At 48.8% G+C, this 17,810-nt stretch overlaps 1 protein-coding gene across 7 annotated transcripts in view; it reads left to right on the forward strand.

Annotated features, from left to right (window-relative positions):
- COL14A1 (collagen type XIV alpha 1 chain) overlaps positions 1–17,810 on the forward strand; it is a 231,080-nt gene that overhangs the window by 198,890 nt on the left and 14,380 nt on the right. For all 7 annotated transcript variants that reach the window (XM_068983360.1, XM_068983358.1, XM_068983361.1 and 4 more), the window contains 2 exons: positions 194–260; positions 2,538–2,726. In XM_068983360.1, coding sequence (XP_068839461.1) covers positions 194–260; positions 2,538–2,726 — 256 coding nt within the window. The remainder of the gene's footprint in view (positions 1–193; positions 261–2,537; positions 2,727–17,810) is intronic.

Below are 17,810 nucleotides of genomic sequence, written 5' to 3' on the forward strand. Positions count from 1 at the left end.
CGGGCCCTCGGGAGCCTCGCGGGCGCGTGCGGGGCGCTCGCCCCTTGCCTGCGCGCGCGGTGGGCCGTCCTGCCCGTCGCTCGGCGGCGAAGGGCCGGGGGCGACGGTGGGTCCAGTGCCAGCTCCGTCCTGGAGGTCCTGCCCCGGGCTGGGCCGCGGCCGGCAGTCAGGGCTCCGCTTTTCTCTCCTCCAGGGCGACCTTCAGTCTCAAGCGATGGTGAGGGCGGTGGCGCGCCAGGTGTGCGAGCAGCTCATCCAGAGTAAGTGCGCCGCGGCGCCGGCGGCGCTGGCTCCCGGCCGGGCGGAGACGCGCGCTCCGCGCGAGTGCGGGCTCGGCGCTGTCTCGGTGCAGGCCCGCCAGCTTCGCACCCGGCCATCGCTGACCCACCTGGGGTCACTGCCGCTCTAGATGCAGCCTCATTACAGATTACCCTGGCCTCCCACAGCGATGGTGCAGACGCCAGATTCCTCTCTGCTGTTGGTCTGGAAGCCCCCTGTTCGCCCGTGTAGGTTTAACTTGACTGCCCAGATCACATCTTCTACTTCTTCTTCATGTCTCCAAATAAATAAATCTTCATCAAGTGCTGAGGACTTGAAAGCTGCCAAACTAGGGCAGCAGAACTCGCCCCCCAGCCTGCGGACTTAAATCAGTCTCTCTTTCTTGTCCGTGCCTTTGGTTAGCCCAAGGCCCTTCTCTGCAAGACTCATGCCGTGAAACACAAACACAGGAGCACACGCACGCCCGGGTACAAGCCTCGCGGGGCGTGTGACGGGGTCCTCGGGTCCACGCCAGAACCTGCCCCCGAACACGCTCCACGGCACGCCTGCCCCATTTCTCCATTGAAACCCGAGCTTGCCCCCTAGTTTCGATGCTCCCTCCATGTTACCGCTAGTCCGTTTTATTCTAAATAGCACGTGTGTGAGACAGAGAATTTACAAGTGAAACGCCTTAAATTAATACCGAAAGAAGAATCTCTGAAAACACAATTAATTGTAGAAGGGAAACAACATTAAGGAGAATATGTCTGCAGCTAACCTGTATCTTGGATTCTTTTGTAGGTTTCTCATTTCAAGTATACAATGCAAATGGGTACAGAACTATTTTAAGGAGCCTAAGGGTTAAATCCTAATATGACTCATTGGCCATAGCATAAGGACTATATCACAATAGTTACTGTCTTATTCCACTTTGGAATAAAAATGTTGTGCGGATATGTGATCGTTTGAAATGTGGCCTAAAAATTGAGATTTCAAAATCCAATTTTTCCCCTCAGGAATTGTCAGATTCCTGTGAATAATTTCTCGGAAACCAGCGGGGTTATACCAGAGCTGAAACAGGCCTGTAAAACGGAGGGCCTGCCTGTCAACATCCTTGTCGGAGAAGGACGCGGCGGAGACTGGATGTGGCCCCCTGAGCACAGCTCAGCCTCTCCGCGTCTCTGTCACCGAGCTTCATCTTTCCTCCCTTCAGCTCCGCCTCAGAGCGTGGTTACCACGTGGCTTAGAATTCCTCACTTGCTCGGTTATCTGCTTTTCAGTCCAGAGCTAATCAGAAGAATTATGCTAGGAAACGTTGAACTGTGTGAGGCTCCAGTGACGACCTCTGGAGAAGTAGCGGAGGACGCCCCTTTATCAGAGCAGGAAGCTGAGACCGCAGGGGCGGAAAGGCTGCGCCTACCCGGACTGCCAGGAGCGAGCCTCCTGGCGGGCCTGCGTCATCAGCCGCCCTGTCCTAATGACGGCCCTGCCCCTAGGCTTAAGAAGGCATTGGCCGTATCTTAGAAATCTCCCCTCTAGAAACGGTTGCCAATCCTTATTTAGGGTTGGGTATTTAAAGAGGAATAAATCATAGTCATTTGGAAAGTTCACTTCTGTAGGGAAATGCTGTCTACTGACGATGCTGGGAAAATGGGGAATTATGATGTCAAATATTTTCTCAGTTTTTACTTGTGCTTAGTAACATCCATTCTTACAGGCTCAACTGAGTTAAGGGATAATGAGAGAAAGCCAAATTAAAAAAAAAAATAAAGCTAGTGAGAGTTTCTGCAGCTGGGACTCAAGTAAAGGTTTCTGCAAAAAGGCTTGGCAATGAAGAGATGAGTTGAAACAGGGCGCTTGTCTAGGGATTTGTGAGCAAGAGGGTGGGGTAGGCTTTGTGGGTTGGGAAAAAAGACAAATCATTTGGGTGGAAATTGCTGGAGAAAGGGGACTGCTGGGTGAGGGTTTAGGGGTCAGATAAATGTTGGGGGTAAACATAAAATTTATGACCTCTGCTCAGTGATACTTACTGAGATGCTGACGTGAGCTGTGGAATTCCAAATGCATGAGATGGAATTTGAACACAGTCCAGCTGCTAATATCATCCAAAGGGAAATGCAGAATCTTTTCATTTGGAAATCAACTTATTTCAGAGGGATATGCCTCTTGCCTTGGTGGGTGTCTAACAGAATTGTCCGGAGCCTTGACAGATAGTATGTCCAGTTCTCCCATTGCACGCATGACCATTCATCGGATGCTGTGTGTCTTTCCTGTCTCAGGTCACATGTCCAGGTACACGGCCATCCTTAACCAGATTCCCAGCCACTCAACATCAGTGCGGACCATCCAGGGGCCTCCCGGAGAGCCTGGGAGGCCAGGCTCCCCGGGAACTCCTGGTGAGCAAGGACCCCCAGGCGCCCCAGGCTTCCCAGGAAATGCAGGTGTGCCAGGCTCCCCAGGAGAGCGAGGTAAGTGGGCTGTGCCTCTCACTGGGTGCGCTGACACGGGGGAGCAGGGGCGCTCATGCAGGGACAGCATTCCAGAGAATGGACTGAATTAATTCTGCCCCATCTATTCTCCAGCTTCTTGTTTGTTTATCCCCAATACTGAGAAAGTTGAGTAAGCTACAGCGTGTTTATTAATAAAGCTTGCGTCCAGAAGGAGGATCAGAACTCCCAGTTCACCTCTAAGAAGCTTTTGAGCTAATGAGAGAAAGGTGTCCTCTCTGGATGGGTGAATTAAAAAAACTGTGCCCAGCCAGGTAGCATTAGAAAATGCTTCATCTGGACAGATGTGGCGTCCCACATGCGTGTCAACTGAGACAATGAAAGAAGCACAGCCTCACAGCGGGAGCTGTGCCCCGGGCACAGCCGCTCAGGTTCCTCTAGGGACGGCTCCAAACAGGGGAGGGAGGAGCCAGCTGTACATGCCAGGTTTGTTTTGGCAATGAAAGCCAGCTAGTGGGAGCATCGAAAGATGACTGTTAATTAAAGAGAAACGGGCAGGCACCTCAGACAGATGGACTTGCTCTTTCCTGTGCACGTGAAGATGCGAGCGTCTGGGCGCATGGAAGACACTGCTTCGATGTGAGCCTTGCCTCTCTTTGGCTGGTATTCTGTTCTTTCCCATCCTACGTCGCCCCAGCGCGCCCTGCTGGGGGCGGCTGTGGTGGCTGTGGGCCTGGTGGGCGCAGCATCGTTCATGGTGTGGCCGGCGGCATTCTCGGTCCTCCTGGCAAGTGGGGAGCTCGCTTTCCGGGACTGGTGCTTTTCTTGCACGGTGCCCATGCTAGGCAACAGTCAGTAGCAGCCTCGAGGTAAGACATGAGTCATATCAACTCAATGATTCAGATGTGCCTGCAGAGACGGTGCTGATTCTAAACTTCAAACGAGATAGACATCTAATCTGTTTGTGGCTCATCTTCCTATGACATGAGGTGGTATTTTATTTAATAATTCTGTGGGTCAGTGTTTAATTTTTTCTACTAAAGTTTCTTTCTAATAGAGATCCTCCTTAGCCTTTTCTTCCACCCTTTCCAGGTCTCAGCAGTATTGTGCAATATAGTAATGGACTCTTTTGATCGAATTTCAGCCAGCTCTGTAATTGACCAAGATCTCTCACTCCAGAAGCAGGTCAGATCAAAGAGATGTGGGAGAATGGGGTTCCCGATTAACCACAAAGAGGCGGTAGGAAGAGTTTCACACTTTCTAGGACACGGTTTTATAGAATGCAGATCCGGAGAAAAGCTGCCTAGTGAGACCTGCTCTATGAGTCATATTGCTTTAATGAGATGGGCTGGGTATACTCCTTTGATCCAGTGTGGGAGGCAAAATGCCGATTACAGAGATAATATTTCATGCTGATTCTTGCTCCATGCTGACAGGCCAGGTGCGTTTCTGCCTCTGCGCTTTTGGACGCTCACTTCATTCTTCCCACTTCTGGAAATGCCCTTCCTTTTCCCTGCCCTGTGTGTCTTCCTCTTAGTTCGAGACTCAGCTTAGCCCCTGTCACATGCATGAAGTTTCTGTTGACGGTTCTAGACCCACAGATGTCGCCGCCCCCTGCATGCCTGGGGCTCGGTCTCTCGTGCCGGTTCCAGCCGTCATCACGTGTTAGTGAACAGCGCGATTGCGGAAGGCAAGGGTCAGGTCTGAGCTGCTCTGCAGTAACAGGCGCTCGCTAGAGCATCGTTGCTGTGATCACAACCCAGTTCTGCTTTTCCTTTCCGAAGGGTTTTCCCGTGCCAGGGCACTAAATCAGCAGATGCAGAGAAGGACATGGTTTCCTCACGGAATGCCAGCGATCTGGCAGCCGGGACGGTGGCTGTCTCTGTCAGCAGGATGCCCTCCAGGGTGTGGGTGGTGGATCGGCTGTGACTCAGGGAGCACCGGGCCAGCACTGAGTCACTCGGCAAGGCGCAGGATGTCTCTGTTCTTTTTGGAAGTCCCGTCCTTGTTGCCAGACTGCCTTCCCTGCTCTGCAAGAACTCCCGAGTGCTGGGAAGAGAGGAAACCTCGGCTGGGGTCCTCAAGTAGCAGCCCAGACAGCCCTTGAAATGCGAGTTTCTGCGATGGAATTATCTGACACAGACACGCATATTCCTAAAGAGTGTGGTAAACACGCAGAGTCCTGCATTTCACGAGCATGGGGGGGGGGTGGACAGTCAGACAGTGAGAGGTGCTCTTTGAGCACAAGGGAAGGCGGGCTCGTCCTGCCATTTACTCATCTGTTTGTTTCCGGCTGAGCTGGGTCTCCGCTCCCAAGGGGCCCTCTGTGTGGTTGGGGGGCACGGGCTTCTCCTCGCGGCTCTCTTGTCCTGGAGCGCGGGCTGCAGGCGCGCGGCCTTCGGTCGTTGTGGCTCACGGCTCTAGAGCGCAGACTCTGCAGTTTGGGTCTCGGCTCTGTGGCCCTGTGGCATGTGGGATCTTCCCGGATCAGGGACCAAACCCGCGTCTCCTGCACTGAGAGGCAGGTTCTTCACCACTGGACCTCCAGGCAAGCCCGGGAAGCTGATGTTGGTTGATCACCAGCTGGGGGTATGTGCTTTGGGGAGTAAGGTTGGGGTTTATAGGCCAACATCCAGAGAACTCTTCATTCCCAGCAAAGTAGTTTCAATCCCATTGCAACTGGGGTTTGTGGTTGCAAGGAGAACAATAATTTAAGAAAGAAATTCATGTCGCCTCACCGTGTTTTGTTAGTTTCAGGCGTACAGCAAAGTGATTCATCTTTTGATCTCAGCCTTGTCGTCCAAGTACCCGGGAAAGATTGATACGGAAAAATGTCTGCCTTTCCACTAAATCAAAACAGCCACATTTTAAAACCAAAGAAGTTTCAGCCACCTTTTCTTCTGGCCTTTGCATTTTATATAAGAAAGAAGCGCAGGAAGACATTGAGGTCCCAAGAGGCTGGAAGTCAGCCAGGGTCAGGGCTGGAAATGAAAACCAGGGGTCACGTTCGAGGTTTTTTCTGTGTGAAATATGATTATACTCTAGAGTACAGTTTTAAAAGGACACTATATCATAAAGGGTAAAGTGAGTATCATTAGTAGGCAGTTTACTTAGGCAAGTAATAAGCTACGAAAGAAAGACTGAAAGAAATGTGGATGTTGAAGCTGGCGTAGCATTGCGTGGAGCCTCTTTCTGCTGAGTCTTCATTAAAAAAAAAAAACAGGACTCTTGTGCACGCTGCTGCTGGTACTGCTAGGTCGCTTCAGCTGTGTCCGACTCTGTGCGACCCTGTGGACAGCTGCTGTGTTCAAAATGGATAGCCAGCAAGGACCTGTCGTAGAGCACATGGAACTCTACTCGGTGTTGTGTTGCCGTCTGGATGGAAGAGGGTTGGGGAGAATGGATACAGGTGTATCCGTGGCTGAGTCCCTTCTCTGTTCACCTGAATCTGCCATGACTCTGTTAATTGGCTAAACCCTAATACAACTTAAAAAGTTTAAAGTTTGAGAAAAACCAGGACTCCACTGACTTTGGCCAGTTTTCACCAGCGGTGCGCCATGTGATTTCCCTACTCTAATTTTTTGAAAGGATTTTCAAACTGAAGTACAGTGTACAAGAAGAAATGCATCTCACATCACGACATGGTCTGCATGTCGTTCAAAGTCACATGACTGAGGCAGACAGAAACAAAACTTGCCCTTGCCATTGTTTCCTGTTTCCTTTTGTTAAAAGGCTGAAGGGCATCCTGGAGAACTCTCTTCAAAACTCCAATAACCTACATGGGAAACGAATCTGAAAAAGGATAGATATATGTATACGCATAACTAAGTCACTTTGCGGTACACCTGAAGCTAACACAGCATTCCAAGTCAACTGTGCTCCAATATAATTCTTTTTAAAGGTTAAAGCGTATCTTTGGCTTTTATGACCTCAGTGTGAAACATATTGTGCTGGTTCCAGATCTTTGATTAACTCTCTTTTTATAATTGATATATTATAGACAAAGAATATGCATTCTTAGAGAACAGAAATTACAACATTATATTCCTTCAGTGTCAGCTAGATGAAGTGGTGACCATTCATGACTTTCCTCATTCCCTAACAGAAGACCGTACTTTCACTCCATCTGATTGTCTTCCTCAATCTTGTTAATCCTGTATCGCCTTTACCTTAGCAAAGTATCGTTGTTCAGTCACTCAGTCGTGTGAGTGGACTGCAGCACGGCAGGCCTCCCTGTCCATCACCGCCTCCTGGAGTTCACCCAAACTCATGTCCATCGAGTCAGTGATGCCATCCAACCATCTCATCCTCTGTCGTCCCCTTCTCCTCCTGCCCCCAATCCCTCCCAGCATCAGGGTCTTTTCCAATGAGTCAGCTGTTCCCATCAGGTGGACAAAGTATTGGAGCTTCAGCTTCAGCATCAGTCGTTCCAATGAATATTCAGGACTGATTTCCTTTAGGATGGACTGGTTGGATCTCCTTGCAGTCCAGGGGACTCTCCAGAGTCGTCTCCAACACCACAGTTCAAAAGCATCAATTCTTCGGCGCTCAGCCCTCTGTATGGTCTAAGTCTCCCATCCATACATGACTGTGGAAAAGCTATAGCTTTGACTAGTCAGAACTTTGTCAGCAAAGTAATGTCTCTGCTTTTTAAATATGCTGTCTAGGTTTGTCATAGTTTTTCTTCCAAGGAGCAGGCATCTTTTAATTTCATGGCTGCAGTCACCTTCTGCAGTGATTTTGGAGCCCAAGAAAATAAAGTCTGTCACTGTTTCCACTGTTTTCCCATCCATTTGCCACGAAGTGATGGGACCTGACGCCGAGAACTGGGTTGGCCAGAAAGTTTGTTCGTGTTTTCCTGTAGACTGGCTCTAGTTCCGCTTTTGTTGTTAATTTAGTCGCTCAGTCGTGTCCAACTCTTTGCAACCCCATGGAATGCAGCCTGCCAGGCTCCTCTGTCCACAGGATTTTCCAGGCAAGAGTACTGAAGTGGGCTGCCATTTCCTCCTCCAGGGGATCCTCCCGACCAGGGATGGAACCCGTCTCCTACATCGGCAGGTGGATTTTTTACCATTGAGCCACCAGGGAAGCCCCGAGTAGTGCTTGTCTTTAACTTCATCAGAAACAATTAGATTGTATTGTGACAGCTGTCATATCAGTGTGCATTTAAAAAGTTATCAAAATTGGCGCATTTTTGTGTAGTCATTTTAATATTGAAGATGGAAGAAAAAGACTACATTTTTGGCATATTCAGTTCAGTTCAGTTCAGTTCAGTCGCTCAGTTGTGTCCGACTCTTTGCGACTCCGTGGACGGCAGCACACCAGGCCTCCCTGTCCATCACCAACTCCCGGACCATGTCCGTTGAGTCGGTGATGCTATCCAACCATCTCGTCCTCTGTCGTCCCCTTCTCTTCCTGCCCTCAATCTTTCCCAGTATCAGGGTCTTTTCAAATGAGTCAGTTCTTTGCATCATGTGGACAAAGTATTGGAATTTCAGCTTCAGCATCAGTCCTTCCAATGAACACCCAGGACTGATCTCCTTTAGGATAGACTGGTTGGATCTCCTTGCAGTCCAAGGGACTCTCAAGAGTCTTCTCCAACACCACAGTTCAAAAGCATCAATTCTTCGGTGCTCAGCCTTCTTCACAGTCCAACTCTCACATCCATACATGACCACTGGAAAAACCATAGCCTTGACTACATGGACCCTTGTTGACAAAGTAATGTCTCTGCTTTTTAATATGCTGTCTAGGTTGGTCGTAACTTTCCTTCCAAGGAGTAAGCGCCTTGTAATTTCATGGCTGCAGTCACCATCTGCAGTGATTTTGGAGCCCCAAAAAGTAAAGTCAGCCACTGATTCCACTGTTTCCCTATCTATTTGCCATGAAATGATGGGACCAGATTCCATGATCTTCGTTTTCTGAATGTTGAGCTTTAAGCCAACTTTTTCACTCTCCTCTTTCACTTTCATCAAGAGGCTTTTTAGCTCCTCTTCACTTTCTGCCATAAGGGTGATATCATCTGCATATCTGAGGTTATTGATATTTCTCCTGGCAATCTTGATTCCAGCTTGTGCTTCCTCCAGCCCAACATTTCTCATGATGTACTCTGCATATAAGTTAAATTTAGAATATTATGCTTTATTATTTCAAGAAAGGTAAAAATGCAACTGAAACACAAAATGAGATTTATGCAGCATATGGAGAAGGTGCTGTGACTGACTGAGCTGCTGAAAGGGGCTGACGGAGTTTCAGGCTGAAGATGTGTCTCTGGGTCGGCTTCGGGGGGCCGACCAGTTGAATTGACAATGATCAAATCAAGAGATTCACTGAGAACAATCAGCTTTATCTTGGGGCTGCCCAGGTGGTTCAGTGGTACAAACCCACCTGCCAGCGCAGGAACACAACAGACACGGTTCAATCCCAGGTCGGGAAGATCCCCTGGAGAAGGACACGGCAACCCACTCCAGTGTTCCTGCCTGGAGAATCCCATGGACAGAGGAGCCTGGCGGGCTACAGTCCAAGAGGTTGAAAAGAGTCAGACACAGCACAGCACAGATAAAATATTATATCACTTGAGAAATAGTCGCTACACTGAAAATATCCAAGTCAGGGTTGAAAATCGTTTGCATCAGCTTGGTTATGTTAACCACTTTGATGGTTGGGTTCCACGTAAGTAAGAGAAAAGCCTTCTTGATCCTATCTCTGCCTGAGACTATCTACTGAGACCTAGTCAGAATGTTCCATGTTTAAAACAAATCATGATGGCAATAAAAAATGAATACAATAACATGAGACAGAAGAAATTGTGGGGCAAGTGAAACTAACCACCACCAACCACACCAAAGGCCGGTTTTCATCCAAAAAAGATGGTGTTGTGTGTATGGTGGGATTGGAAAGGAATCTACCATGAGCTCCTTCTGAAAAACCAAAGGATTAATTCCAACAAGTACTGGTCCCAGTTAGACCCACGGAAAGAAGCACTCAACAAAAGCCCCCAGAGTTAGGCAAGAATGTCCATCAGGATAACACAGTACTGCATGCCTCTTTGGTGACCAGGCGAAAACTGTCATAGCTTGGCTGGGAAGTTCTGATTCATCTCCTGTATTCACCAGACATTGCACTTTCGGATTTCCATTTATTTCAGTCTTTACCAAATTCTGTTAATGGAAAAAATTTCAATTCCCTGGAAGACTGTAAAAGGCACCTGGAGCAATTCTTTGCTCAAAAAGATGAAAAAAAAGTTTTGGGAAGATGGAATTATGAAGTTGCCTGAAACATGGCAGAGGTGATGGAACAAAATGGTGAATACATTCAATAAAGTTCCTGGTGAAAGAGAAAAGTATGTCTTTTATTTCTTCTGGTACTTGAACAGCAAAGGAAGTTTTCAGACGACCCACTAACGTTCCTAAGGCTGTGCGGAACCGTCTCTAGCTGTCTTCTTGCAGAGACTCTAACAGACAGAGGAGCTCACACTGCTCACCCAAAGCTGAAACCGCAGGTGTGCTGGTTTAGTCTCTCAGCCGTGCCCCCTTTACGACCCCATGGACTGCAGCCCGCCAGGCTCCTCTGTCCATGGGGTTTCCCAGGCAAGAACACTGGAGTGGGTTACCAGTCCCTTCTCCAGGGGATCTTCCTGAGCCAGGGATCGAGCCCGCGTCTCTTGCATTGGCAGGCAGCCTCTTTACCTCTGAGCCACCAGAACACTCCGACTGAGCCTCGGCTAGCTGCTGTGTCCAGAGCCGGAGGGCTCCACTCGCGCCACAGGAGCAAGCGTGAGGCAGCCCCGTTGCTCGCTTGCTTTCTCTCCTCGCTTACACTGCATTGTTACCTTATGTCAAAGAGAGGCGATTCCTCCGTGGCTAGAGTCTTGCTGCCTTTCCATCTCCAGGCAAATGGCTCTGTACTCTGGCTTCCAGAATTCAGCAGGTGTTCGGATCAGCTCTGAGTTTCCTCTGTTGGTCCCTGAACTGTGACAGTTGAGCCCTGACTGTTCTGACTGCCTCACTCTCCACTCACAGCCCCGTGTGATTCTAACTAGATCCTCCTGAGAACTCAGTGTCTAATTCCGATCTCCGGATGTCATTCCCAGATGACTGTTCTGTTCGCGTCCTTATTCCGTGTATTCAGATGTTCACCATCCTCACTAGGATCTTGAACCATCTAGAAACCCAGACAACAGTTAAATTCATTGGTCTAGAGTCCACAAAATTTAGTTTCTTTCTTTCCCTGAAAAGAACGGGGGGATTTCCTGGTTTCTGTCTCAGGCAGTTACTTCAGTTTCCATGGCTTTCCGAAATGTATTAGAGCAGAGGAACCTTTCAGCTAAAGCTTTTCATTTTTAGATTGTGCATCCATAACAGCTGGAAGTCATAGCTGGCTTACTTTGTACGATAAATCAACAAGTATTCACAGAATGCAAGGCTTGCGTAAGACTTGGCGGGGCGGGGTGCGAGGTAATATTATTTACGGCTTTTGCTTGTCAGGCCTCAGGTGCATCTGCCAATATTGTGCTGTGTCCCGTATACACAGTCTCCTTTGGATAAAACAAGCTATAAACTTTGATAAGAAGCGACGCTACGCTCATTCCCACGTGGCAGCCTGGACAGGTGGGGAATTTGGGGGAGAATGGGTACATGTGTCTGTAAAACGAAAAGAAAGAAGCAGTGCTGTCATTTATTTGGCGAGTGCTTAATAAACTGTCAGTTGCTTAGTACGTTATTAATGCTCATAGAAACTTTATGAGATCAGTACTAGCCCTGTTTTGGGTGAGGAAACTGAGGCTGAGTGAGATGGCCAGTTGTCACAAAAGCCACCCGCTGGACAGCAGGGACCAGAGTTCAAGTCCACATGTGTGTGGCTGCAGAATAACTGTCTGAGCTTGTGCCCCCTGCCTGCCATCGCCTGTGAATTCACTGTGTAGTGGGCATTTCCCAGAGGAGGCCAGAGCTGTGCAGGGTTTGGGGGAACCCTGTTTCATTATTGCTCCTAATATCCATAGTTCGCAGCACGTCAACTGCTAGATGACCCGAGTGTCTTAGTGGCTGGTGGCTGTGCGATTTGCAAGCTTCTTACACATCTTGTTCTGCCGTGTCTGGGTAGCCTTGGGGCCTCCATGACCCAGCAGATGGCCAGCTTTGAAGTGAGGTCAGGTGAACTGTTTTTGGTGCATATGAACATGATAAAGACTTTTTTTATGGTTATACATTCTTCTAGATTTTAGCACAGGCTCAGTAGGGGAGTAACCTACAGGGAAATCGGGCACAGATCTGGCATTCTGAGATGCATGGATGGACGTAGACCTCTATTGCAATATCTCACCCTGGGGACAAATAGGAGAGACCGGGAACAAAGTAATTTAATCTTGTTTTGCTTCCAATATCTTGGAATAGAACTGCTTTCTCCTCACTATGTGTGATGCCTCTCTAGCTGGAAACTGAATAAGGTGATGGAAACAATGTATCAACAGTTAGAGGTGTCAGTCACACACAGGTTAGGATCCGAACTTTGCCACATACAGCTGTGGAATCTTGGGTGCTTAACCTTACAGTGTAGCCTTTCTGATTATTCATGCATCCAACCAGCACCTTCTGAGCGCCTACTGCATGTCAGCTTTTTCTTTGCAAGTGCCTTGCATGGAGACAGACCTTAAACAAAAAATACATGAATAGCTCAATTTCACCTGTTATACGTTATGAAAAAATATAGGCCGCTCTATTAGAAGGAAATGGCAACCCACTCCAGTATTCTTGCCTGGAGAATCCCATGGACGGGGAAGCCTGGTAGGCTACTGTCCATGGGGTTGCAAAGAGTCAGACACGACTGAGCGACTTCACTTACTTACTTACTTATAGCATGGAAGAGGGGACTCTGACTTAGTCTATTGAATCAGTGATGTTTTAGCCAAGATCTGAAAATTTAGGGTTTGCCATAACAATAAGAAAAAAGTCAGAAGCCGGTATTCCAGGCAGAGATAGCAATAGCACGTGCAAAAGTCCTGAGGTGAGAAAGGATTTGAAACTGGTAAAGCCCTGATTCTTAAGCCTAGCAAACATAATGTCTCCTAATTTATAACAAATAATTTGTAGCATTTCTGTTAGTGTTCTAAACTGAAAGTTATAAATAATAAATATAACCTACCTTCACACATAATTAAAAAAAAAAACCAGAGTGCCCCAGTGGGCAACATAAAGAAGGCAAAGGGGAGTGAATGACTGTCAGGAGGCTTATCCCTACGTGCAAATTTCCAGCGTAGCTACACTGGGAACATAATGAAGGAGTCAAAATGTACTTGTGTTTAAGGATTATTACCAGGCAACAGCTCCGAGTTCCAGGCGATGTAGCTGAGGTTTGTCCGGGACTGCGTCTCTGCGTCTGTCTCTGCTGTGTTCACAGTGAAGCTCTGCTGGGATCGCAGACACGTCACTGGTGTTACGCAAATAACGTAAACCACCTTCTCCTACTTTTTCAGGCACATCTTGGTTAACACATCTCTTGATTTTTCACCATGTCTTTTTCCCTACTTCTTGGGGTCAGTGTCTTTCCCCATGCCAGCCCCTGAAAAAAAGTTTATGGGAAATGACCGGGCGGTATCCACTGCAAAGACCTGCCCTGCTGGAACTGATTGGTTTCTATAAATTTCGCTAGCACTTTATACCTGCTCTGTCTTCTGGATGTAAAAGTGCTCTAGTCATTCCAATATTATTATTGAGGACCAAAAATATCAATATTGGAATGTTACCCTCAATCAAGAGAAAATGTCACGTTTGTCTAAAGGCTAATACGAGGGTGATTTCCACCGTAAAAGCTTGATGCTGGGGTGGTTTCTTCTCTTGTGGCTCAGCAGTAAAAAGTCTGCCTGTCAGTGCAGGAGACACAGGAGACGTGGGTCAGATCCCTGGGTCAGGAGGATCCCCTGGAGGAGGCATGCAGCCCACTCCAGTGTTCTTGCCTGGAGACTCCCGTGGACAGAGGAGCCTGGTGGGCTGCCGTCCGCGGTGTTGCAACGAGTCGGACACGAGTGAAGGGACTGAGCGTGCAGAGTGGTTTCTACCCTCTGTTGGCTCCCTGGGTTGATTTGTTATTGTTCTTGGAGGATAAAATCCCTGAGTGACTTCTGAAGTCTAGAAATGACTCTCTTGGAGCTTTCTCTGCCGCAGAAGATCAAATCTCTAATGACTGAATGTAAAGAAAGACAAGATTTAAAGGTCCGTTTTCATCAGTCAGATTCTGTGGTTGACTTGGAAAAAGATGGACGTTGTTTCAGAAAATGAGAGGAGGGAGCTGGGAGAAGAAAATGAAACCCAGCTGAGCTCCGCCAGCAGACAGGGGCAGAGAAGGTACCAGCCATCCATGGCTGCCGCGAGTCGGGGGCACCGCCTTCCAAAGACACAGAAGTGGCTTTCAGGGCGAGAGGTGACGCACCCGTGCTGAAGCTGACGCCGAGTCCCTCGCGCTGTGCCAGCTTCCTGAGCATTCACGGTGCTGAGAGGTCTAGAGGAAGAAAGAGTCCCCGAGGGGTTCGCAGCTGGGAGAGAGAAGCAGGGTTCTTGCGCTCAGTATTCCTGTTGTTGAAAAGAGCTGTTGGCACAGAAGATGTCTTTGGCAGAAACCTTTGGTCACAGATTCAGAAATGAAGCACAGTAGTTGTGAGCCAGGAATGCCGCAATGGTAAGCATCTGTGAAACTTCTTAATGTCCCTTATATCCTGGTTTATTCCTGGAAAAATTTTCTTTACGGGACGGACCAACTTGATGAAAGATAGAGGGCTGGGAGAGCTCTCCTAATAATTTACTGGTTGATGCCTAAATACTTACAAGTCTTGCCTGTGATACTGTATCATGGTTGACACTCAGTTGCATGAGACATCATCTTTTCATTGCTGGTAAAGACCTGCTGAAATACAGATTTTGCCTTCTCCCTCTCTGGCGTTCTCCATCCTCTGCCTCTCATTTCCTGAGAGATGAATTCCAGAGAAGTAGAGCTTTCTCTTTTCTCACCCATTAATATCTGGTAAAGTCCAATTTGAATGTCCTTTGGAACAAGACCTTTCTCTGAAAGTTTGATGGATTGTATTTTCCTAACTAAAGTGACCTTAAGGTGTTGGCAATGAATGCTTTTTCTTTTTATCTTTGTACCATGTTTTATTTTGTAGGTCCCCCCCCCCCCCGTTACAAAGTAACCCCTTGCATTATCATGGCTGCAGAGAGAAGCTCTAGGTGCTGATCTGTGACTGTGAACAAGCAAGCTATGAACAATATGAGCAATTACGACTTGGCAGCTTCAGACAAGGAAGCATGTGTGATCATGGAGTTCATGGTCGGGCTTCAGGACTGGTTTAGCCGGGTGCTTCTGGCTCAGGGTCTCTGGTGCATGCTTAATTGCTCAGTCGTGTCTGACTTTGCGACCCCACGGACTGTAGCCCGCCGGGCTCCTCTGCCCATGGGATTCTCCAGGCAAGAACCCTGGAGTGGGCTGCCATGCCCTCCTCCACGGATCTTCCCGATCCAAGGATCGAACCCACGTCTCCTGCGTCTCCTGCATTGGCAGGTGGGTTCTGTACCCCTAGCGCCACCTGGGAAGGCCAGGTCTCTCGTGGGGCTGCAGGTGAGATGTCAGTCAGGGCACAGTCATCTGAAGGCTCCACGGGGGCAGGCTGGCCTGCTGCCGACGTGGCTGGCTCACCCCACCCAGGACGACGGCGGTCTCAGGCGCGCCCTGGCCTCTCTGCGCACATCTGCGTGAGAAGGATGCGTCTCCACAGGGACGCTCGGGTGTTGGCTCAGCTGCTTTCCTCAGAGCGAGTGCTCCCAGAGAGAGCAGGGGCAGCCACGGGGCCCGTTACGGACTCGGAAGTCCCAACGTTGCTTTCCACATATCCTCTTGTTAGCACAGAGTCACTGAGACATGCCCCTGCTCAACAGAAGGGGACGAAGCTGTACCTTCTGAAGGGAGAAAGAGTACAGAATGGGGGAAATGCATTCAGTCGGACTGCTCTGGATTGAACCCGGGTTTTCTGCCCTTGCAGCGTAACCAGGGTGATGCGCTCATCTGTAAGAGTGATTTCCACGCAGTCGGACTTCCAGGACTCTTGTGAAGGCTGGCTCACGCCCTGTCTGCCTGTTTTCACCGTTTAAATGGGTGTCTTTCTCTCCTACCTCTTTTAAATCATTCAAATTCCAGATGTGGCTTTTTAAAGCGAAATGCGAGATGTAGATTTAAACACCTTGAAAGAGTAGCACCTATTGGAAAATTCTTTTCGTAGACTAACACTTTTTTGGGTATCTGTTTCTGGAATTAACTGTAGTTAGGATAAAATCGATTTCCAGTCAAACACAGAGAGGTACTTTAAGAAGTCACTGACAAGTTACAATTATCATTAAACTGTGTCCCTAGCTTTGTACTATTGTGATATGACTATTACAATAGCAAAAAACCTGTAACTGGTATTTTATCTTCTTTTTGCCGTGGAAGCTGATACGGTTGTTTCTGTAGCTTAAATTTGTTTTGGAACCCTTAATTGGAAGGTCTGTGTAATAAGTTGTAGCAGTCTTGCACTGGATTTCAGTCCTTGTCTTGGGCAATGCTGGAATACGGCCCAATGTTAACGCCCTCCCAGTAGGATATTTTTGTGTAGTCCCCCCCTAGTTCCCCACCAGCTGCTCTTCAAGTCGGTACCCTTTGTTCTAGCCAAAAGGAGCTGCTCAGGGCTCTCAGTATCAGTCAGCTTTCGCTGCAAAACGAGACACAAAAATCTCAGTCACACACAGTAGGTATTATCTCCCGCCACATGTCCGTGGGAGACAGGGCAGCTCCTCTGTGCTGGGGTCCTGGCTGGAGGGGCCGTGACTCCAGAGTATGTTCTCCTTACGGCAGCGACAGACGTCAATAGGCTGACCCACCCGCCTATCGTATTTCAAGCCTTTGTTCACATCCCGGCCACTGACACTCCACTGGGCAAAGCAAGTCTCACGGCCGAGCCCAGATCCCAGGAGCGGGGAAGTCCTCTGCGAGGAGACGGACGTGCAGTTCTCGTGGGGAGGAGACGGGCGTGCAGTTCTCGTGGGGCGCCCAGCCGCCGCCCCTGCCCGCGGCGGGCTCGTCCATGCCTGCTCCCTTCGGGCCTCGTGCTGACTCCTGCGCTGCCCCGTCCTCACACCTTTCGTGGGTTTTCACATGTTCTTCCAGATCCGCAGAACTCTCTTCCTTCCTCTGGTTTATTCAGGCTCAAACTTCGAAACTCGTCTCGACGGCCAGCCCTGCCGGACCGCTCCTCCTCCCCAGGGCGGGCTGGCTGCCCAGTGTGTTGGCCGCACCTGCGGTACCCCCACTGAAGCGGGCCAGGGCCTCTCCTCGGTGCCCCCGGCCCCCAGACGCGTGCCTGCCTCCCAGCTGTCTCAGTCTGTACTGTGATTGTCGGCGTTCTCTGTCTTCCCACCGGACTCTGGTTTCCTTGAATGGGACTATGCTTTTCCTCTACACACCTTCCCAAGGAGCCTGAACGAATATTTGACACGCGAAGCAACGGCTGATCCCTACCTCGTTACTGTGTGAATATATCGCGTACTGCCCAAGTTGAATACGTTTTCTTAAATTGTCTCTGATTGGCTTCGCTTCTGTTATTTCACCGATGAGACTGCGTGCTCCCCACTAACCAGATTCAGCGTCTGCTTTCCGTTTATGCCTCGTAATGCCTGACACCCAGCAGTTATGTCGTGACTCATAAGTGATTTATGGTGCTAATTACCACGTGCTTAGCTTTTTAGCTGCCGTTCCTCGCTCAACCCAAGCAAAGCAGAAGCCCACGCCATTCTGGTCCATCCGTCCTAAGACATCCTATTAATAGCCAGTCACTGCCAAGTTGACAATGTCAGCATTCTCTCAAGTCATCATCATGTAATTTTAGCCAGAACAGCAGGGTAAAATTTTTAAGTAGAAATTTTGGTTATATTGGATATATCTGATATGCATTTCCTATTGCATATATAATAGAAATTGCACTGGGTATTTCAGAGCCCAAATGTGAGTGTCTAATTTAGATATCTGTGGTCAAAGGTCAAAAGACCTTCTGCCTGTATTGCCTACATGTGTACACAGATAATCTAG

The sequence above is a fragment of the Capricornis sumatraensis genome, chromosome 11 (assembly GCF_032405125.1).
Source record: "Capricornis sumatraensis isolate serow.1 chromosome 11, serow.2, whole genome shotgun sequence".
Classification (NCBI taxonomy): Eukaryota; Metazoa; Chordata; class Mammalia; order Artiodactyla; family Bovidae; genus Capricornis; species Capricornis sumatraensis.